This window comes from Sapajus apella, unplaced genomic scaffold, assembly GCF_009761245.1.
Source record: "Sapajus apella isolate SASKATOON/1434 unplaced genomic scaffold, GSC_monkey_1.0 scaffold34, whole genome shotgun sequence".
NCBI classification, from domain to species: Eukaryota; Metazoa; Chordata; class Mammalia; order Primates; family Cebidae; genus Sapajus; species Sapajus apella.
Genome location: NW_022436974.1, coordinates 14,947,928 through 14,970,237, shown reverse-complemented (window position 1 = coordinate 14,970,237; position 22,310 = coordinate 14,947,928). Strand labels below are relative to the sequence as shown.

General features: G+C 42.6%; 1 protein-coding gene and 1 pseudogene across 6 annotated transcripts in view; one reads left to right on the top strand and one right to left on the bottom strand.

Moving 5' to 3' along the window:
• The first annotated feature begins 3,805 nt into the window (after positions 1 to 3,805).
• LOC116563237 lies at positions 3,806 to 4,662 on the top strand (annotated as a pseudogene).
• A 929-nt stretch (positions 4,663 to 5,591) lies between these two features.
• ME3 (malic enzyme 3) overlaps positions 5,592 to 22,310 on the bottom strand; it is a 209,908-nt gene continuing 193,189 nt past the window's right edge. For 3 of the 6 annotated variants that reach the window (XM_032295840.1, XM_032295841.1, XM_032295842.1), the window contains 7 exons: positions 19,701 to 19,798; positions 19,280 to 19,393; positions 17,521 to 17,626; positions 16,774 to 16,916; positions 16,024 to 16,197; positions 12,278 to 12,376; positions 10,604 to 10,935 (listed from right to left, as the gene is read on the bottom strand). In XM_032295840.1, the coding sequence (XP_032151731.1) occupies positions 10,774 to 10,935; positions 12,278 to 12,376; positions 16,024 to 16,197; positions 16,774 to 16,916; positions 17,521 to 17,626; positions 19,280 to 19,393; positions 19,701 to 19,798 (896 nt within the window). In that variant the 3' untranslated portion in view covers positions 10,604 to 10,773. Of the gene's footprint in view, positions 6,593 to 6,729; positions 10,936 to 12,277; positions 12,377 to 16,023; positions 16,198 to 16,773; positions 16,917 to 17,520; positions 17,627 to 19,279; positions 19,394 to 19,700; positions 19,799 to 22,310 lie in introns of those variants that run through there. The other 3 variants (XR_004274295.1, XM_032295838.1, XM_032295839.1) reach the window with 3 other exon arrangements.

Here is a 22,310-nt window from a genome sequence, read left to right as displayed (position 1 = left end):
TTTTAATTTCCTCACTGGAACACTGATTGTTCATGAGCATGTTTAATTTCCATGTATTTGTGATTTTTCCAAAATTCCTCCTGTTAGTGATTTCTAGTTTCATACCATTGTGAAACCTCTGGTATAAGAAGGTAAAAACTAGACAACTTCTGTATAACAAAGTAAAAACCTAATAGCATTGTGCATTGGTTGTTTTAGAAGAACAAGGTAGATTAATTCTAGTAAGTTTAGCATGGCAGAGACGGAAAGCTTTTGGAGGAGACGAAGCCCAAGCTAAATTTTAAGGATAAATAGGAAAAAGCCAGGTGAAGAGAGGAAGGGGTCATGACAACAGATATCAAGGCTGTGTGCTCCAGTCTGTTAAGGCTCAGATGGAGGCACGGTTATATGAATTACATAGATATGAAGTCTAAAATGTTTTCTATCATTCAGCCATTTAGTAATCAAACTTTATTTAGTCCTTCACTAAACAGCTGATTTCTGAGCAAGTCTTCCTAATTTGGATCTTCTTTACTGATCCTCACTGTTAAATATTATTCTTGTATTAGTCTAACTCTGTAATTAGCCCTGACTTACTATCAAGTTCTCTCTTTTCCAGAACTGTGGCACAGCCAGATCAGGTTAATATATCAAAGGATTCCCTATTTCAGTGGTTTTCAGTGTTTTGGACAGTCAAGGACTCTTCTAAGAATCTGATGAAAAATATATACCCTTCTCCTAAAAACAGGTACATGCTCCTATACAACATTTTGCATCCAGTTGTAAGTTTCTTAGAACCCCTGGACCACAGGCTAAGAATCTCTGTTCTAGATGGCTTTCCTTCACTATTTTTACAAGCTTAGGCTTTCAAAAGTAAAGGATTTAATTTGCTTTTGAAATTTTCCTTTCACTTATAGTTTTTGTTTTTTTCCCCCTAATATTTGGTTATTTTGCCTTTTTTTTTTTTTTTTTTTTTTTGAGACAGAGTCTTACTCTGTAGTCTAGGCTGGAGTGCAGCAGCATAATTTCGGCTCACTGCAACCTCCGCCTCCCGGGTCCTGGTTCAAGCAGTTCTCCTGCCGCAGCTTCCCGAGTAGCTGGGATTACAGGAACATGCCACTATACCCAGCTAATTTTTGTATTTTTAGTAGAGACAGGGTTTCATCATGTTGGCCAGGCTGGCCTTGAACTCCTGACCTCATGATCCGCCAGCCTCGGCCTCCCAAAGTTCTGGGATTACGGGCGTGAGCCACTGCACCCAGCCCCCGCCTTCATTTTTATAGTTTTGCTGGCTACACAATTCTATATTGACATTTTCTCTCAGCCCTCTGAAGATATTCTTATTCTCAGGTTTCTTCTCTAACAGCTGTTAGAATTTTCTAAACTGTGTAGACTGCTTCCTGGCCTTCACATGGGCCACTGCAGTAAAGCCCTATTTCTTCCTTCCTTCAAAGGGCTGGGAGAAAATGTCAATGTAGAATTTTATACCCAGCAAAACTTTTAACAACAAAGGCAAAATAAAATAATTTTGGAAAAAAAGCCAAAAAAGAAACCTAAAGAAAAAAACAAAATATAGTTTACTAACAATAAGGGAAATGGATTCACAGTGAGAGAATACATGTTTTCTAGCATTTATAAAATATTTATCAAAGTTGATCAGATACTCAAAGGAACCTCCAAAAAAAAATACTTTCGGATAGACAAATCTCAGAAAGAATAAAGCTGCAAGAAGGAACAGTGAGCAAAGAAATTGATAACATGAATAAATTTAAACGTTGATTTTTACAAATAATAATGTCTAATTTATGGCATTAAAAGATTAAGATGCTTGACAACATTAATAGTTAAAGCATACTGGATTCCTTCAAGAGGCAGGAAAAGATTCTGAACCATATTTGAATTTCTCTAAGCTATTTAAGCACTAAAAGAACAGAAACAGGGTATGTAATAGACCATATGTATTAGAGAGGCAGACTCCAGAGCCAAAATTGAAGGATTCAAATCTTAGCCCTTGCAAAACTACCTATTGGGTATTATGCTCACTACCTGGGTGACAGGGTCGATCATTCATACGCTGGGTCACTCAATATACCCATGTAACAAATGTGCACGTGCATCCCCTGAATCTACAATAAAAGTTAAAATTAGTTTTTTAAAAAGTTTCATCCCGGTCATTTACTAGCTGTCTGACCTTGGGCAAGTTACCGTTCTGTGCCAAGGTTTTTAAAGTCAGGACAGTAGAAATGATACTAGTATCTAATTCACAGGGTTTTTGTATAACATTTATATAAAGTTTCGAACAGTGCTTAACCTAAAATATGTGCTAAGGAATTATCAGCCTCAGTGAAAACTTCCAAAACAGTACAGGAAAATTCTTAACCCAAAAGAGGTCAAGAAAGGGTAAAAAACATAGAAATATGGGTCAAAAAGCACAAAAGAGGGCAAAAATGCAAACGAGCTCTTTTTCAGCTAAAAGTCAAAGTCTGTCAGACTGGATTGATGGGGAAAAAAACCCGCCAAACATGATGTTGTTCCGGAGACATACTTGAAACATGAAGCAGGTAGAAAAAGATACACCAGTCAAGAGTCAATGGCTGCGAAATCCTCGCCTACCTTACCTTATCTGTCTTCCTCCAGTTTTTCTCCTGCCTATTCCTGGGCTCCTATCCCACCACCCGCCTCGCTCCTCAGCCGCTCATACTCTCTAGCGGGAGGTGAACGCTCGCTCAGGCTTCATCCAGCGCTTCTTCACTTCAGCAACGTGCTCACGTCGGCGGCGGCCGTGGTGACGTCTGCGGGGGGCGGACCTCACGCCCTCGTTCCCTCCTTGGTCCGCCCAACCGCCATTGGTGAAAGGGTTCCAGCGTCCTGCGCCGTCAACAAAAGAGAGGGCTTGTGACGCAACGGCACCTCGACGTGCGCTTATTGGCTCCGTGGAGGCGCTCCGCTGGTCCTCGCTAGAACTTATTGCCTCTCCACAGCAGCCCCGCGACGACTGCTGCTGCTGCCGGCCGTGCTGCAGCCCAGCTGTAAGGTTAGACCATCATCGTTTATGAGTAAACATGTTCCTTTCTATGATGTTCTTGGTCACGCATTTGTGGAGTTTCTGAAGGGCCTGGAGATTACGCCAGGTACAGCACGATGTTTATGAGGACAAATGAATGGTGGAAAGTCATTACTGCTTCACCAAGAATCCCCTGCAGAGCGGGTCACCTGGACAAATAAGTGTAGAACTGAGATCATCAGAGCATTTTACAAGAGTCCAGACCTAGGTGGGGTGACCCTTGGTGCAGTTCCTTTCCATTGGCTCAGAATTACTGAATTGAAGAACCGTGGGTTCTTGTTTGAAGGTTCATTTCCTGTCTCTACCAACTTCATATTCAAAGCTCTGTGGATTTCAAGTGGAGCTTATTAGCATAGACTTCAGTTTCTTGACATCATTTCTGTATTCAAAATTTTTAATTTTTTTGTAACCATATCAGTGTTGGTTTTTTTTTTTTTTTTTTTTTTTTGAGACGGAGTTTCGCTCTTGTTACCCAGGCTGTAGTGCAATGGCGCGATCTCGGCTCACCGCAACCTCCGCCTCCTGGGTTCAGGCAATTCTCCTGCCTCAGCCTCCTGAGTAGCTGGGACTACAGGCACGCGCTACCATGCCCAGCTAATTTTTTGTATTTTTAGTAGAGACGGGGTTTCACCATGTTGACCAGGATGGTCTTGATCTCTTGACCTTGTGATCCACCCGCCTCGGCTTCCCAAAGTGCTGGGATTACAGGCTTGAGCCACCGCGCCCGGCCCAGTGTTTTTTAAGTAAGTTAACATGACTCCAATGAGATTTCTTATTATACACAAACCAACCAATTAGACCTTAAACAGATTTATAGAAGAACTTAAGAAATACGGGGTTACCACAATAGTCAGAGTATGTGAAGCAACTTATGACCCTGCTCTTCTGCAGAAAGAAGGCATCCAGGTTCTGGACTGGCCTTTTGATGATAGTTAATCACCATCCAACCAGATTGTTGATGACTGGTTAAGTCTTGCAGACGTTAAGTTTCGTGAAGAACCTGGTTGTTGCATTGCTGTTCACTGTGTTGCAGGTCTTGGGAGGACTCCAGTGCTTGTTGCCCTAACATTAATTGAAAGTGGAATGAAAAACGAAGATGCAGCACAGTTTATAAGACAAAAACGGCGCGGTGCTTTTAACAGCAAACAACATTTGTGTTTTGAGAAATAACGTACTCAAATGCGGCTTCCCTTCAAAGACTCTAGTGGTCACAGAAACAACTGTTGTAGTCAATAAACCTGGCTGCCTGATGGTATTTCCTTGGAAGTGGAACTTGAGACAAGACCTAATTAATGTACATTTTAGCCAACATATGGGCTTAGTGAGTAAGTCTGATGAAGCTTCCACAGGAATATCAAAAAGCTATGAATTTAACAGAAATGCAGCTTCTATGTTTGGCTTACTGCTATTCCCATGCCAGAAAAAATACATAAGAAATCTAGAGATTAGACGCGAAGATCCCCAGCACAATAATTGTATATTTTTAGTATCATACAGAATTATTCATTCCTTAAGTCATTTCAAACACTGCAATTAGGGCCTATATGATTATTTGCCTGCTTCACGTTTACCATCCCACACGGGTCCCAGTATACATCAGGTTTGCCCTACAGGTAATTTTGTTGAATTCTTAACAAACACATCTTGTGATTATTTGATGTCTTTCTCTAATCTCATTTTGTTATGAAAACCTCCAGTTTGAAAAATTAACCTCTAGTTGAAAGTTCATGCAAAATACATTTGGTACAGAAGCACATGTGTTGAATGTCTTCAGATAAGAAGACCTTATCATTAATGTTTACAGTTGGGGTGCACCTTAATGGGGAGGGCTCTGAAGTCAGAATGAGAGGAGACTGTGAAATATTTCTGGTAAAATGTTGTTTTGATCTTGTGCAGAACATATGGAGTAGGACTTTTAATTTAGTAAATGTTTTTTAAAAAGTAAAGGTGCCTGGTCTTTGTAGCTAAAACAATTCTAAATTATAAAATTTCAGAAAATCTTGTACTTCTTCCCCATACCTATTAGAAGCTGCTTTTTAATTACTGTTTCTTTGAAGTATGATTTTTTTTTCTTGTTTTCTCAACCAAAGGAGTGAGTTTCTACTACTGAATTGATCATTTAATATTTTATCTGCTTTTTGAACTGTGTAACAATATTTGTATACTTCATAATTAGTTTTATTATGTAATTGATAAAATAGTGAAATGTATTAATGTTAGCACAACCATATACTCATATTGTCTGGGAACAATATATGTTTATAGTTCTGTGGGAGAAATACTTTGTGTTCATCATTCACCAGCTAGTACAAGAGCTTAATCATCTGAGTAAATAATGAATTGTGGGAGAGTTTCTAAGACAGTATAGCTATGTTAATATCAGTAGAAGGAGAAGTAAATGCATTGCTAGAGATAGAGCCACTACTTAAAGTTTCAAAAGTTCGAATTTATCAGGAAGTTGTAACAATCCTAAACTTTATGAATCTAATAACATTGATCTAAGATAAATAGAGCAAGTATGGACAGAATTACAAAGAAAATTGACAAGTTTACCAGAGCAGTGGGAAATTTTATTATCCCTCTTTCACAAGAAGACCAAGTAGACAAAAATCAAGACTTTGGATATAGATTTACACAAAACAATCAACAAACTTGATTCCATGAACATACAAAGGGCATTGCATCCAGCAGTGTGAGAATACATATTTTTAAGAGTATATGAACTGTTAAATTTGACCATATATTTGACTACAAAAAAATTTCAGCAAATTTTAAGCTATTTAAATAATACAGAACACATTCTCTCACCACAATTCAGTTGAGTTAGGAAAAAAGTTAATATCCATACAACTGTAATTTTGAAAATCTCTCTGGAGACTTCCACTTCTGGCTAGGATGTAGTAGGTCATGGCAGCCTAAAACTCTTCCTGCAACAACTAAAAAAAGATGGAAAAATTAAAAAGATCATGTTTAAAGGTATGTGAGAGTTCTGAAAGCAGTAAGACTAGGTGAATGGGAATTCCAGAAAGGGAGGAGCCCTTATGAGGTAAGTGACCATTTTATTTTCTAGGGACATTTACTGATTCTGGACATGGACTAATAAGGGTCAAGCTTGGTCCATGAAGAGGGTCTCTCCTGAGGGAAAGAGAAACCCAGAAAAGCTTTTGGTGGTCACATGGGACTGGTGCAACAAATTGGAAAATTAGGAACTTTGGCCAGTTTCCTCTAACTGTTAAAAGTTGGGTTCCCCAGGAAACAGACACTGAATCTGAGATTTGCATCCAAAGGATTACTGGGGAGTCTTCTCAGGGAACAACACCTATGAGGGAGCAAGAGAAACAGGATAGGGCATAAGAAGTTGAATGTGATATACAGCAGTTGCAACAGCAGCCTCAGCCAGTCTCATAGGGAGCTCTGAGGATGGGGTGGCTATTAAGAGATGTTCTCAATTGACACTAGGAAGCTAGGCCTTTGGGCTCTTGAGTATACCAGTCATTGCCTGTAGCCTTCCCCTGGGGATGATGGCATAATCTTGGGTGAAGCATTAACCTTCAGTCAAGGGCAATTCCTAGAGAGGGATGCAGCTGTGACACTAGGAAGCTAGGCCTTTGGGCTCTTGAATATACCAGTCATTGCCTGTAGGCTTCCCCTGGGGATGATGGCATAATCTTGGGTGAAGCATTAACCTTCAGTCAAGGGCAATTCCTAGAGAGGGATGCAGCTGTGGGCCCTGAGCTGATAATGGCATCTGGAGGAATGAGTGTTTCAGACCCAAGGCAGGACTAGGTGGTGCAACCACAACATCCACTCTCTTAAATGACACTTGCTGAATACTGGGGCTGTGTATGGGAGCCTGGGGAGTTACAGTGAAGACTTAAAAGGCAAGGGAACTCTCCCTTAATCTAACAGTCCTTAGGAGACAAAGTTCTCCACATTCTTACCAACACATCTTTTTTTATTATAGCCATTCTGGTGAGTATGAAGTGTAATCCCATTGTAGTTTTAATTTTCATATCACTAATAATGTTAAGCACTTTTTTCATGTGCTTGTTAGCCATTCACACATCTTTTTGGTAAAATGTTCATTTTTTTGCTCATTTTAAAATTTGAATTGTTATCTTAATAAGTTGAAGTAGTTCTTTATATATTCTGGATCCAATGTCTTTATCAGATATATGATTTATTTCCCCCCAGTCTGCTGCTTGTCTTTTTGTCCCCAATAGTGTGTTTCAAAGTGCAAAATGTTTCAATTTTGATGAAGTACAGTTTTTTCCTTTTATGAATCATGCTTTTAAAGTTATATCCCAGAACTCACCTCAACCTAAGTCACAAAGATTTTCTGCTATTTTTTGTCCTAGAAATTTTACAGTTTTAGCTCTCACATTTAGGTCTGTGATCCATTTCAGGTTAATTGTTGTTTGGTGTGAGATGTCTAAAGGTTAATTTTTGTGTTTAGTGTGAGGTGTGTAAGTTCATTTTTTTTTTTTGCATGTAGATATTCAGTTGTTTCAGCACCATTGTTCAAAAGACTTTCTTTCTCCCAATGAATTACCTTAGTAACTTTGACTAAAAGTCAGTTTACCATAAATGTAAAAACTTATTTATGAACTCTCAATTCTGCTTCATTTATTTATATGACCACACAGTCTTTTTTTGGTATAAATTGAAGGTGTATGTACAGGTGAAGTTTTGTCACATGGATATATTGTATAGTGGTGAAGTATTGGCTTTTAGTGTAATCGTTACCCAAATAGTGTACATTATACCCATTGAGTAAATTCTCATCCCTCACTCTCCTTCCACCCTCCCACACCCTTCCAGCTCTCCAGTGAGATTCCACATTCTTTGTTCATGTGTACACATTATTTAGCTCCACTTATGAGAACATATGGCATTTCACTTTCTGTTTCTGAGTTTTAAGTGCCTCCAGTTCCATTTATGTTGCTGTAAAACACATGATTTTATTTCTTTTTCATGGCTGTATAGTATTCCATCACACATATGTATTCATTTTCACCTATTTGATAAATTCCAACCAATGAAGTCATCTGGACATGGCTTTTCTTGGGGGAAAGATTTTTTAATTACTAATTTCCTTACTATAGGTATATTGATTTGTGCTCTAATATTTGCTTGCTTTGAATTTTGCTTGCTTCCCTCCACCCTGTTTCTTAAGGAGGAAGTTTAAATTATTGACTTGAGACTTTTCTTCCTTCCTTTCTCTCTGTCTTTCTCTTCTGATATAGGAATTTGCATTAGTCAGGGTACTCCAGAGAAACAGAACCAATAGGATCTTTCTCTCTTTCTGTTGATTTATTATAAGGACTTAGCTTGGCTCACATGATTATGGAAGCTGTCAGATTCTAAGATGTATATCTATAGGGTGAGTCAGCAAGCTGGAGACCTAAGAAAGATGATGATGTAGTTCCTGTCTGAAGGCAGGAAAAAGCCAATATCAGTTAGAAGGGCATCAGGTAGGAATAAGTCTCTCTTACTCAAGGGAGGGTCAGTCTGTTTTTTCTATTCAGACCTTCAACTAATTGGATGAGGGCAATTAGCGGAGGACAATCTACGCAGTTTAGTGATTTAAATATTCATTGTATCCAAAAATACCCTCCCAGAAACACCCAGAATAACATTTGATCAATATCTGGGCACTCTGTAGTGCCATAAGATTAACCATGACAGCATTTAAAGCTATGAAGTTTCTCTCTAAATACTGCTTTAGCTACATCTTAATTTTGATAAGCTTTTTAAAAATCATTTCAACATATATAATTTGACTTGTGATTTCTTCTTTGATCTATCGGTTATTTTGAAAGGTACTGTTTTCCAATATTTTGGAATTTCCCATACTTTTCTATTTATTGATTTCTAATTTAATTATTAATTTTGTTACTCTATGGAGCCAAATGCATTTGAAATACAAGGTTGAATGCTGTTTCCAGGCAGAAAGCTACAGTGAACTAAAATTTAATCAGTAAATAGAAAAAAAAAAGGGAAGAGAAGGACTTCCCAGGAGGAGAGACCAATCATGTATAATATCAGGATAGGCTTGAAAGCACATGTGCTTAGTGCTGGCAAGATGTTCAGTGTGGCTGGAACAAAGGAAGTGTAATTTGTATCTTCTTTATTTTTGTCTTAATTAGTATAGCTAAAGTTTGTTAATTTATTTGATCTTTTCAAAGAACCTATTTTCCTTTCATTGATTTTCTCTACTATCATTTTTCTTTTCTAATATGTTGATTATGAAGGATATGTAGCAAGGGTACAGAGGAAGTTATGGGACATGATGTAAAAAGATAATGCCAAAAGTTCCATGGTGCTCAGATTCCAGCTTCACTCTTCAAACTTTCTTCTGAATAGTTTTTCATTCTCTATGATCCCAAGAATCATACAGGAAAGATGTTTTCTCAGGATATTCTTGGCTGATCACCAGCACTGAGGAAGCAGTCCTTGGAAGAATAAGATGTGAGCAAGAGGTAAGTGGTGCCTCTGCTAATTACTCTTCTGCAAGTCTAGTAGTCCATCTAGTCTGTCCTTTAGAGTTGGCCGTATAGAGCCTAGTCGTTGTGGGCAGAGGAGATCCTGAGGCTGAGGTGGTAGCAGGAGTAGGGCCCTAAGCATGATTTATTGTTTCCTTTCTTACACAATGGAATTAGAGGCTGGAAGCTGTCATCTCACCTTGTCTTAACATCTTAGCAGTATCTAATTTCAGGGGGCTGCAAGCTCTCTCCCCACCGCCACTCCTGTGTATAGGTTGTGCTTTTCATGAGGGAGATGAAGGCTAGCACTGAACTTGGTCTAAGAAACACCCAGGATGGACTGATATTACTGTATAAAAAACAGCTTTGGGTTGCTCAACTACTTCAGAGAGTGAAGGATGGAAGCCAGAGTGTGTTTCAGAGCCAGGAAAATGAAATCAAGTCTTCCCTAGAACTCCCTGTGGTGCTCTTCCTGTCACCACCTCTCTTCTTCTTCACTCCTTGGCAGGCTGACTCTCCCCACCCACATTTCTCTGGTTTTCCTTTTACAAAAAAGAATGTCTAAGACTCAACAACCCATAGGGCAGTGACCATTCCTGAATAGATAGTGAGCTGCCCCCAGCTACTCAGCCTTCACACACTGCTGAGTCTGGAAAGGTGTGTATTGCTGACATGGACTGAACTCCCTGATGGGTGAGCCATGTTTTCTGGCTAGTGGCTGTGCTCGCATTCCTCATCTCCCCATGACTCCTACCCATCTTTTCCTCTCAGGACTCAGTGCAAACTCTGCTCTCCCTGAAGCCTTCTTTTATGTTCTCATAGGAAATATCCTCTCCCTTTTCTAACTACCCTCAGTTTTTATCTGCTCTTCTTTCATGAACTTAACCACTTTCTCCCGTATGGCAAAATGAGTTGTGTCCAGTTTCCTTTACTAGAGCCTGAGCTCTGTAAAGCAGGATTCTAGGCAAAATTCTGCATTTCCCACAAGGCCTGGCCAGTAGTTGGTAATTAATGGATGAAGAAATGCTTAGGAAGGAACTCAGAGGAGGGTTCAGAAAAATGAACTCCCAGGGCCTTCAGAGACAAGGCTTTTATTCATGTATGCCTTGGCATCTCCTCTCACACCAGAAAGTTTAAAAGAAAAAACACAGCAACAAGGATTCACTTGGGCCATTTTGGAACCCATTTATATTGTGGGCGTTATGCTGGGCTTCCTCCAGCCCCATACCAGCCCATGAGACTGCATCAGACTGTCTGAACATTCATGGCTTCCTTGGGCCAACTGTAACTGTCCAGTGTAAAGGAGTCATAGTCTGGAGTGTAGACCAGGGATCTTACAAAAGCCTCCTTGTCCTTAGGCTCTGGGTAGTAGGAGGCCAGGTTGTGTTTGTACGCGTAGTCAAGAACCTAGGGAAAAAGAGATTTGACTAAGGAACTGGATCTAAGGGGAAACCTGCTTAAGGATCCCTGTTTGGGAGTCTAGGGGAGGGGAATACACCTTAAGGAACCAGACACGTTTCTTTCAGGAGTATGGTTCATGAAACCACTGGATAGGAAGAATTTTAAGCTTTCTGCCTGGACAGGCAGCTTTGACATAGTGGAATAAATACTGAGCCAGGGTCAAGAGGCTTCAGCATAAATTCTGCCTGCTTCCAAAGGCCTGTGGGTCCTCAGAGGTGATATCCTTGTCAAGCCTCAGTTTCCTTGTCTGTAAAATGGGAGTAAGGAGACCTTTCTCTGGAGTGGTGTTAAGATAAAATTAGACAACAGGCTAAAGTGTCCAGAACCTGATTTTTTTTCTATATGAATATGGGTTAAATTGGATGAACAGCCTGTACACTGTTTTCTCTTAGGTTTGGCTTTAGGAGAATGTGAATCCAAATATCGCCCAAAGGAAGAAACTGACAGAGTGAAGCTGGACCATGAGCTAGACTGTTAATCTTGAGGCTTGATTCTGGATTCTATACCAGACAACTCATGGGTAGTGTGTGCTGTTGTACATGCATTTTATGAAATTATTTGCACACTAATAGAAATAATAGTGTGATAAACCTTCATGTACCTATTATCCAGTTTTAACAGCTATCAATGTTGGGCCAGTCTTTATTGCCCCATGTTCTGATTCTTTGAAAACCCATTATCTCTGCACCGTCTTATAGTCTGAAATATTCCATGAAGCTGATCACCCCATAGCCAGCCATTCTGAGAAAAAGGGGTAGAAAGAGGTTTACTCTGGCAGGAGAGCACTGGGTGTAGAGCTTTTTCACTGTTCTCTGCTAATCTCCAGAACTCTGGGAGAGAGAAACTACTGGCCCTTTGAAGGAGAAAACTGAAGCTCAGGTAAGTGAAGTGATTGGGCCAATGTTACACCATTGCTCATTGGCAGAGCTGGGACCTCAATGCCTGAGCTTTTTCCATGATGCCATGCAAGCTGACCTTTCTTATAAATGTGTGCTTATGATTCATTTCTAAAAAATTCCCACATTCTGGTCCATGGACTTTGATGACCTTTCTGCTTGGTGTATGGGGGGAAATCCAGGAGCTTTCCCAGAACTGGCCTGGGTGGGTGTTTGGGGTGGAGCTCAAGCTGCAAGCAGGAGCTTGTCACCCAGCCTCTGAGTTGCATGTAGTGCAGCTCAAGAAGCTCAAATGTCTCCACAGTTCCCATCCCCTTGGCCCTCCTAAAGTCACAGACAGAGAAAGTGGTTGAGCCTCACTACCCATATTACAGGGGTAGGATGCCCCTTACTTTGATGGCAATTCTCAGAGACACGTCTCGGATGGTACTGAGTGGTGGGTACAGTCTCCCCTGGGACAGATGCTGCTCAGAGACTTCCTGGGCAATTTGCTGGGGAGAAGGAGAGAACCGAGAGGAATAAGCTGAGTCTCCACTTTCCCAAAACAAGTCCAACCCATTACCCCAGAGACTCACCCCACCCTGCATAGTTAGTCAAACATTGCAGTTTGACTGCAATGCTTGGGCTTAAGAAAAGACACATCCTTTCTGTACTCTAAAACTGACTGGGGCTTAAAACAACATAAGGATTTCTGAATTCCAAAGGAAAATGACTAAAGCCAAGATGAATAAATTTATGGCCTGCAAAGAAAAGGCTATGAGATCTCCTCTTGGCTGATCCAGCCTATTACACAGGGATTCCTGAGTCCCTCACTTCCTGGGTTTCAGCCTTCTTCCACATGCTTGGACTCATCTTGAGTGACCATCTAGGCTATGTTATGTCTTTGTGTTTAGGCTCCTAGAGCACTTCCTTTCAGCCCTGGTCTCAGTCTGAGGAAGGCCTCTCCTCTGTGGGTGACTGAGTCTTATACCTTATTTGAATAAATGTCCTAAGCACATCATCCTGAGAACAGAGCCTCCCATCACTTCCCTTCCAGGTTCAGACCTTGCCTCTGAGGGTTAAGCCTCATCTGCCACAGGCCCTCATCCTCCAGGCTCAGACACTGGGGATTGGTCAGCCTTGCAAATCAGCCTCTTTAATGTGGTGGCTCTGAATCTACTCCCACCCAGTCTTCTGGTATTAAATTTAAACTTGGGAAATGCCACTGGTGCTCTCTGAGAACTGTGTGTCTTAGAAGTGATGAGGCTAAGAAGTTTATCATGCCTCAGTGTTTTTAGATATAAGGGAAATGTGCTTCCCCCTCTACCTCCTTCTTACTTTCTTTTTCATTCATTCAGTCAAACATTAACTGAGCTGTACTATATCTTTCAAAATGTAGAGCAGGCCAAGGCTGTCTCTTTATTTCAGACCTTTGTATGGCTCCTTCAAACTCCTTTCCATACAAGGCACTTCATCACTGGGCCCTCCTTTCCTCTTTAGCCTCACTTTTAGTCTCTAGGCTCTGTGCTAGGTGCTGGGCTCTGTGCTAGGTGCTGGGGAGCCACATAAGGAAGGATTCTATGGTGAAGAAGCCATTGTCTTTTCCCTTATGGAGACTGGTGTGAGTGGACAAGTAACAAATGATTATAGCGTTATAGTGGGTGAATGCAGTGATGGGGGCATAGAGGCATGGAGGATGACAGGATCCTGTCTACCATGTATAGGAAAGGCTTCCCAGAGTGTCACAGGATGATATCTGAAGGACAAAGCATGAATTACGGGGGAGAGAATGGTATCTGTAAATCCTGGAAGGTGAGAGAGAACATGGGTATGAGACTGAAAACAGCCCACTGGATAGATCGATGGTAGGGAGACATCAAAAGTGAGGTTGGAGAGGAAAGTAGGGCCTGGTGATGAAGTTCCTTGTATGGAAACCATGGGTAGGAGTTTGGACTTTATCCTGTATGCACTAAGGAGGCACACAAAAGTCTGAAATTAGGGGAGAGATTTGGCCTGATCTGTTTCAAAGGACTCTTTGTGAAGGTATAGAAGTTGGATTGAAATGAGAGCAGCAAGATTTCCATGGCTAGATCTGTGTCTAGAGAAGTTATCCTGGCTGGGTGCAGTGGCTCACGCCTGTAATCCCAGCACTTTGGGAGGCTGAGGTGGGTAGATCATGAGGTCAGGAGTTCAAGACCAGCCTGGCCAAGATGATGAAACCCTGTCTCTACTAAAAATACAAAAATTAGCCGGCATGGTGGTGGGCATCTGTAATCCCAGCTACTCAGGAGCCTGAGGCAGGAGAATCACTTGAACCCAAGAGGCAAATGTTGCAGTGAGCCAAGATTGCACCACTACACTCCAGCTTGGGAGACAGAGCAAGACTACATCTCAAAAGAAAAAAGTTACCTTGAGAAGAGATATGTGTGTGATCACTTCTAAGATGGTGGGCACTGGCAATGCTCTTCAACAGGGAGTCAAGTTGTCCTGGGCCATCCTGGGCTCACAGGACCAGTGACCTTGGGCTAGTGACTGAAACTCATATATGAGTAAGAACTTTACCTGTTTTGCAGAGTTGTTAACAATGAAATGGGGTAGTACATGCACATCTCCTTAAAGCCTATTTTAATATTCCACAGGAAAATCAAATTCAACTTAAATTATCTTCACTAAAAGGACCCTTTTCAGAAATATAACCTGCCATGCCTTTGAAGACCATGATATGAGCTCCTATAGGGGAGGGGCCTTATCTTGCTCACAGCAGGTGCTTAATAAGTAGATCCAGGAGAGGTTCCTGTGTAAGTGATGGACACTGTTCATGAAATGATGGAGCTGAACTGCCTCACAGCACTGGAGGTGGTGGGGCAGATGTGTGGATGTCTCATGGGATTACATAGGAAGGACTCTAGCAGTTGTGTTTCTGCTCAACAGGGAACTTGGCTTTCAGGCTGATTTCAAGCAAAAAGTAACTCTTTCCATCCAGTGGGAACTTCAGACAGCTCTGTCCATAGTTACAGGACAAGAACACCCACCATAGCAATGAGAAGAAAGACAAACAGAATACTCAAGACAAGAGGAACAGAGAACTATGACACAAAATCATAAGTAGTGTGCACAGGGCTGGGGCAGCTGAAAAGCCTTTGGGAGACATTATTTGCACAGTCTTGGAGAGTCAGGGCTCAAAGACTAGACGTAATAAGAAGAGACCTGGTGCATGAGGTTGTCCCCTGTGAGACTCACAGAAGTGGATCCAGACAGGGCTGCGTGGAAGCCATACCCATGTCTCATTGATTTCAGGCTCTCACTAGTGCCTCAGTGAGAAGGAAATGCAGGAAGATGTTAGAAGTCACAGGAGAGCCTTTGGAGCTTGTTGGGTATAAGTATGTTTCATATTTTTATATGGCTTTGATTAGCTTAACCTCCTAACACAGACATTTCTGTGCCTTGGTTTTGTCAGAGTGAGAATAAATGTTAGGTGCCAGGCACTTGGTAACCATCTGGTAATTTCAGCCACTGTAACTGTTATCAATAACCATTAGTGTGAACAGGCTGTCATTCTTAATGAACTGATTCATGGTTTTCATCATGTCTCTAGTAAAGAACTCTTGTGTGCTTTTCTAGTAAGATACCTGGAATAGGTACATTTCCAACACCTCTTATCAGTGCTGAAGATCGGGGTCCTCCAAGGAGACAAAACGAGGTATGACACCCTCCTCCCTTACAGAAAGCTGTCCTAGTGGGTCTTACTACCACCAGTTACCGCAGTGATTTGGCCAAGGCCTGTGGCTGGAAGAATCCATCATCTATCATCATCCACAAGCCCTCAGTTTCAGGTGACTTTGATGGCATGTCACCTGTTAGGCATCTAGATGGCATTGCTAGAAGGCAGGAGGCAGTATGAGGCATGTCTCCTCCCTGTCAGTGCCTGTTGCTAATACCCTCTGCCACTATTCCCCATTCCCCCTCAAAAGTCCCATGTGTGATTGAAGAGATCAGGCCTCAAGGTGGCCATGAGAGATGCTTGAGGTTTAAGCACTTTGGGAATCCACTGGCAACGTTGGGGTAGATGGGCAGAAATGATGAGAGAGATCAGGCATAGGACCCGGTGTCAACCCACAGACCTTACTGTAAGCATTTGAGGGATCAGGGACAGTGATACCTCTGCTGTCAGGAGGAAGATCTCATCTGGGATGTGCCGGATCCCGCCAGCGATGACTCCCAGTGCCACCCCAGGGAACACATAAGCATTGTTTCCCTGCCCAGGAATGAAGGTCTTGCCATCTTCTAGAGTCACACTCTTAAAAGGACTTCCACTGGCAAAAATCCCTCGGCCCTGGAGGCAGGAAGAAAACCAGAGATGAACTTGGAGCTGGTTTGGGGCAATAATAGTGGCCTATTCTTATTTTCCAAATGTTGGACTCTTCTTCATTCTCTCCCAAATGCCCAGCACTGTGCTGAGAACATAGCAGTTACTTAAAGCACATTTGTTCATTTGACCAGAAAGCTCAGTCCTCACCTATTACCTAGCAGCCAAGAAACTGCTGAAAGGTGATGGAGTTCACAGTGCTATTTTTGTCACCTCCTGGGAGGGCCAACTCAGGACATGACAGGACGTGGCCTAGAGCCTACAGGTGCCTCAGGTTCTGGGTTCTGGTCAAAGCTCTATGTTATTTAGGGTGAACCTTGAGCAGCATAGCACACAGGTAAGAGCTTGGGCTTTGGAGTCAGACCTCGGTTTGACAGCCAGCTCCACTCCTTATTAGCTCTGTGACCTTGGCCATGTTACTTCATCTTTCTGAAGCTCAGTTTGTTCATCAGCAATGTAGGAATATTTTTTCACCCTCATGGGGTTACTCATAGTAATTTTACTATGTCCTCTCAGCTGGGGGAAGGAGGACTCCCCGCTGACCTCGGTGACCCGGTAGCACTTCTCAGCCGTGCACTCGGCCTTGCTGGTGGGGTTGCTCAGGGCAAAGATGATAGGGCGCTCGTGGAAGGAGGCCATGTCCCTCAGAATCTGCTCCGTGAAGGCTCCTGCGATGGCGGCAACACCTACAGGGAAAAGGGGGGTAGTGGGGATGCCTACTCTTTATAAACAACCCATTCCTCTCCTGCTGGTGGTGGTGGTGGGGGAATTAGGAACACCATAAAAGACTTGGTTTTGGGCCCAGCATCTGCCACAAGGACTGAGGGAGCAGAGGGAAAAGGATCATCCTACTTGAGCTGCCTGAGACCTCCTGTTTATCTCTAAGGGACCACTGGTCCATCTCAGGTCCCTGCCAATTAAGCTGTTCCTGTGAAGGCATTCCTGGGCATTTCCATGGAGAGTGAGCTGCTCCCTCAGTACACAAGGAGATGCCAGGGTCTGCCTTAGAAGAGGAGTGCTTATCTCATTGTGGTTTGAGAGACCAGCCCTGCACTTTTTTACTGCATTGTATATTTCTGCATCAATGAGCCCTACCTCTGGCACCTTAGTTCTATGGTTTTTTTATATAGCAGTCACTCAATAAAAGTTTGTAGCATTGAATTGCGCATAGGATAGGGGAAAGAGCTGTTTTCATGGGTTACTTAGGCTTCCTGGCTGAGCCTTTGTCTCTGCATCTGCAAGTCAAGAGGGTTAGCTGGGCTGGGCAGTGGGCACCCTCCCTCCTCTTACCTATGATGGCTGTGGGCTTCACCAGCCTCACCACCTCCTCCAGGGAGTTCACTTCAGGATGGTCTTGGGCAAACATTTCCTTTTCATGGTTCAGGTGGCTCCTCCCCTATAGGCAAAGGAACACAGAGCAGCTGTGGTGGTGATGGCCTGTTGGGCAGGAGTACAGATGCATTTGGAAACTGTAAGAGCGTTTCCCGCTGAGCCCCATGCTTTGTTCTGAGCTGTCAGAAGTTTTGGGGCTCATACTCTTGACAGCATTTCCTGGAAGAACCTATGGTGGGACCTAAGCTTGTGTGAGAGGGGGTGTAGGGTGTGAGTGTGTGTGTGCATGTGCACGCATGTTTCTTTAACCCAAACCACATATGGAGAATCCATAAATAATTTCTTTGAGCTGTTAGGATTATGGCTTCCTGGGCCAGGACAGAAAGGCTCTCAGGCAATGCCTGAGTTTCACCAAGACCCTTTGCCCCAAGGCATCCAGCACCCAGACTCAGTTGAGGGATGGAGACCTGTGCCACCCAGGGTCAGGGAGTTAATGTGAATGTGCTTATAAGAGCCATTAATCTGTGAATAATACTAAACTAAGCTCCAAGAAGGCCTTATAATGACTAGCCATGCCTAACCAGCTACAGTTCCTTACATTTCTTCAAATGGAAGTTGGTGGGTGGCAGGCTGGAATAAGTGCTGATATGTGGGTTCAGATGCTTTTGTTGATTCCTTTGGGTTAGCTGGCTTCATGGGAGCCAGTGTGAAGATGTCAGCTTTGAGAGCTCCTTGACTAGGGTTGAGCTTGGAGTGAGAAACATGATGTTGAAAGATGGAGAAGAGGGGAGAGTGGCAGTCTCTGGCATCCTGCATCTGTGGCCAGATTATGCTCTGGAAAGACATGGGGGTAGGAAGAGGGCTGAGTTCCTTCCAGCGGAAATCTTGCCCCATATGGAACAATAAGAAGGGTCAAATAGGTCAGTTTCTGCTGAGGATCTCTGCCATTCTTGGTCAATGTCCCTAGGTACTTCCCCTGTTCCCATCGTTGCCATAATTTTTCATCTCACACTGAAAATCTATGTTAGTGAAATTCTGGGAATTAAAGCACTGAGTGTAGCCCTAAGGGAGGGATCCTTCAGTTGTGTCTCTTACCATATGCTAGCCAGAAGCTGGCCTGTTTCTCTCTCATTCGTTCTTTCACTCACGCCACACACATTAATTATGCACTTACCATGTGCCAGGCATTGCTATCAGCTCTGTAGCCTAGTGGGGAGAGAGTAAAAGGACAGCTTCTCTACAGTGTGGTAAGTACAGTGTATGGAGCATAGATACAGGAAATAAGCTTTTTGGAGGAGGTAACATTTAAGTACTATCAGAAGATAAGGAAGAAACTGGGAAGAGGCTAAGGTTGAGAGTTGGCTTGTGGAAAAAGGGAGAAGAGCTCTTCAGGCAGAAGAACAAGATGTGTAAAGATGTGGAAGACAGAGCAGGTTGCTCTTGGAAACTATGATTTAACGTGGCTGGAGGCTAGTGTAAGTCAGGAAGTGGTGGGGGACAAGACTAGAAGGGGCACACATCTACACACTTGCACAAACTTTTGGAAAGAAGCAATTAAAGCTACTTTGGAAAGAATCTTTTGCTTTAGAGCTTAGGCCATTGCCCTCGTTTTGCTCTCTATTCTGTTTGAGCAGTTTACTTCTTGGAGACCTCTTCCAGTCCAGTTCCTGGGAGCTGTAGGTGTCAGGAAACCTCCAGGTCTCCAGACTGACAGTACCTTGACAATGAGCCCCTTAGAGTCCACCATCCAGATCTTTCTTGTGGCCTCTGCCTTCGGTACACCTTCTTTCTCTAGGGCCATGACAAGGAGGTGGGCAATGCCCATGGCTGCCTGGAAGGTACCATAGGGTGGATGTTCAGACACAGGGCAAATAGCTGCTGAACATTTATCTGATGTCTCACCATAATGAGTCCCTCTTCTTTCCCCCACCTCCACGACTCCCAGGAGGCCTAATTATGTCCTTGCCTTGAGACACCCAAATGTTGGAGCCTACCAAATGCAGGCAGCTTGCAATGATCACAATATGTTTGTGCTGCTTCCTCTTTTCAGAACCTCAGAATGTTTCCCTTTTTGTTGTGCTTCCACCCATTCTTATTTTCCTCCTGGAACCACAAAAGAAACCCTCAACGGCACATACCTCGCCTGCACCTTGGAAAACAAACACGTGATTGGAGAGCTTGTTCTTGGTGATTCGCAGAGCAGCCAGGATCCCTGCCACAGCAACGGAGGCTGTGCCTGAAACAACAGAGTGGCCTGAGATCAGCCTCTGGCCACAGGTCCCCAGCTCCCAAGAGAAGACCCTTGGCAGACTTCCCCACACCTTGGACCTATGGAGGAACAGGCAACTTTTCTTAGCTCTTGTGCCTTGTAGTTTTGGTGCGAATCCATGCTCTCTTTTGGAGATAACTTTTTTGTTGTTGTAGTTGAGAAACAGCTCCTGGTTTGTTACTTGACCCCATGCGATGGGATCAGATAGCCAGATGCTGCTACCACCATCATTCATAAAGAAAATGACAAGGATAAATATGGACGGCAAAAAGAATTATGAGCCTCATAGAATGATATAAGGGCTAAGTGGATAAAAACATTTAAAAAAATGAGAACACAACCTGACCATGAGGCATTAAATGACCACGTGGCCTAAGCTGCCCATCTTATCCACAAAGTCATAAGGTTGAGTGGTCTGGTTGCACACCATCATCAAATGGCTTGAGTATGTGTGGAAGGGACAAGTAAGTTGCATAAGTAGGTGGCTCAGATTCATTTGAGCCACTGCTATATGTCTTCTTCTCCCTGAATCTGCATCTAAGGCTTCCCTGGGGATTCCTTAAGAGCAGCTTACCAAGGAGAAAAAACCTGGGCTTGGTTTACAAGCTGTTTAAAGTGGCAGCCTCACAGCCCCAATAAAAGGTAGCTTTCGAAGATAAGGATGAAGGACAATGGACATGACTTCAAGTGATAAATTTAGTTGTATACTTTGGTTCAGGAGATGGTTAGCACTACACTGATTCATGAGTAGTTGCTAATGGTTTAGCTGGATGGTCAGGGACTTGGAAAGAACAAAATAGTAAGATTAGTGATCAGAAGGTCTGGGGAAAAGGTAGGTGGATGGACCTCTTGGGATAGGTACAGAGTAAGAGGATATTTGTGCCCCTTGTGAGAGTTTCTCAAAGGACACGAGGAAAACAGTCTTTAAGTAATCAGGTGGACAAAATGGCATGACCTGTGTATATTAGATAGCATCTTCTCCAGTCACCCAGGGTTTGCCTCATAGACTTATGCATAAAACAGCTATGGTGGTTAAGGATGGAGGCTGTGCATGGGCTTCCTCTTTTTACCCAGTTGGTCTGTTACTGTTACTGCTGAATGATTAACCTGTCAATCACAGAGAATGCTGAGCTCCTGATGGGCACCATTACCTGGGGGGACCATCCACCTGGTGGCAGGATGATTACACTGGTCTGCTTCCATCATAGACAGGAAAGAAATCTGTCCTCACTGGAGCAGATACACATTCTGGTTATGGATTTCTTTCCTTGTCTATAATACTTCTGCCAGCACCATCATCTGTAGATGTTTGGAATATCTGTTCACCATCCAGATATATTACTGACAGCAAGTCTTTTAATCAAGGACATTACTTCACAGTAAAAGATGGGCAGCAATATGCTCGTGCCCATGAAATTCACTAGTCCTAATATGTACTCAAACACTCAGGAGCAGCTGGCCTCATAGATCATAGAATGGCCTACTGAAGTCTTAAGTTGAAGTAACACCCCATGGAGATAATGAGCTTCTGTTTTATGGGATGCAATGTATGACAACTTAGCAAACAAGACATTGTGTTTTTCTCTCAGAGCTAAAATGCATGGGTCTAGAAATTGTGGGATGGAAATGGGAGTGGCTACTTTCACCATGTCACCTAATAACCCATGTACAGAATTTTTGCTTCCTGTCTCTTTAATTTTGTGTTCTACTGGATTGGAGGTCTTAGTTGCCAAGAAGGAAATACTTCCATTAGGATTTACAACATGATTTTATTGAATTTGGAGTTGAAATAGCTCCCTGGCCAGCTGGGGCTCTTCATGCCACTAAGACAGTGGGCAAAGAAGGGGATTACTTTTCTGGCTGTTATGATTCATCCTGATAATCAAAGGGACAGTGAGGACTATTTCTGAAGCCTAGGGGAGTCTTCTAGAGGGTTATCTTCATATTTCCATGCTCAATAGTATATATTAATAAATATTATTGCAACTAAGGAGATTCAGGACTATGGAGGATTCAGATCCTTCAGAAATGAAGGTTTGGGTCACCTTACTGGTTAAAGAATCCCAGCCACCTGAGGTCTTGTCTGAGGATGAGAAAACATGGAATGGAAGGTTGAGGAAGAAATTTATAAAAATGATCTTTGGCACCATGACTGGTTACAGAAACAAGGAATGTAGCAGCCATGCATATTTGTCTTCCTTGATCATGATGTAACTATATATGATAGTATGCATAAGCTAATTGCTTCTCCCTTCTCCTCCTAATTATTTTATAAAAGTTCTGTTGGAGGTTAATTCCACGTTAGTCTTTAGATAATAGAGTTTTCAAATATGACTGAATTTTATGAGCTATTAATCCTGCTTAGAGGGTAGATAGCATGACTATTCCAGAGATGACTAAATTGATTGTTGAGACATTGTCTATCCCCATTTTGGGGAGGTGAGAATGTCTTCATTTGTTAGAAAGATAGTTGAATGTT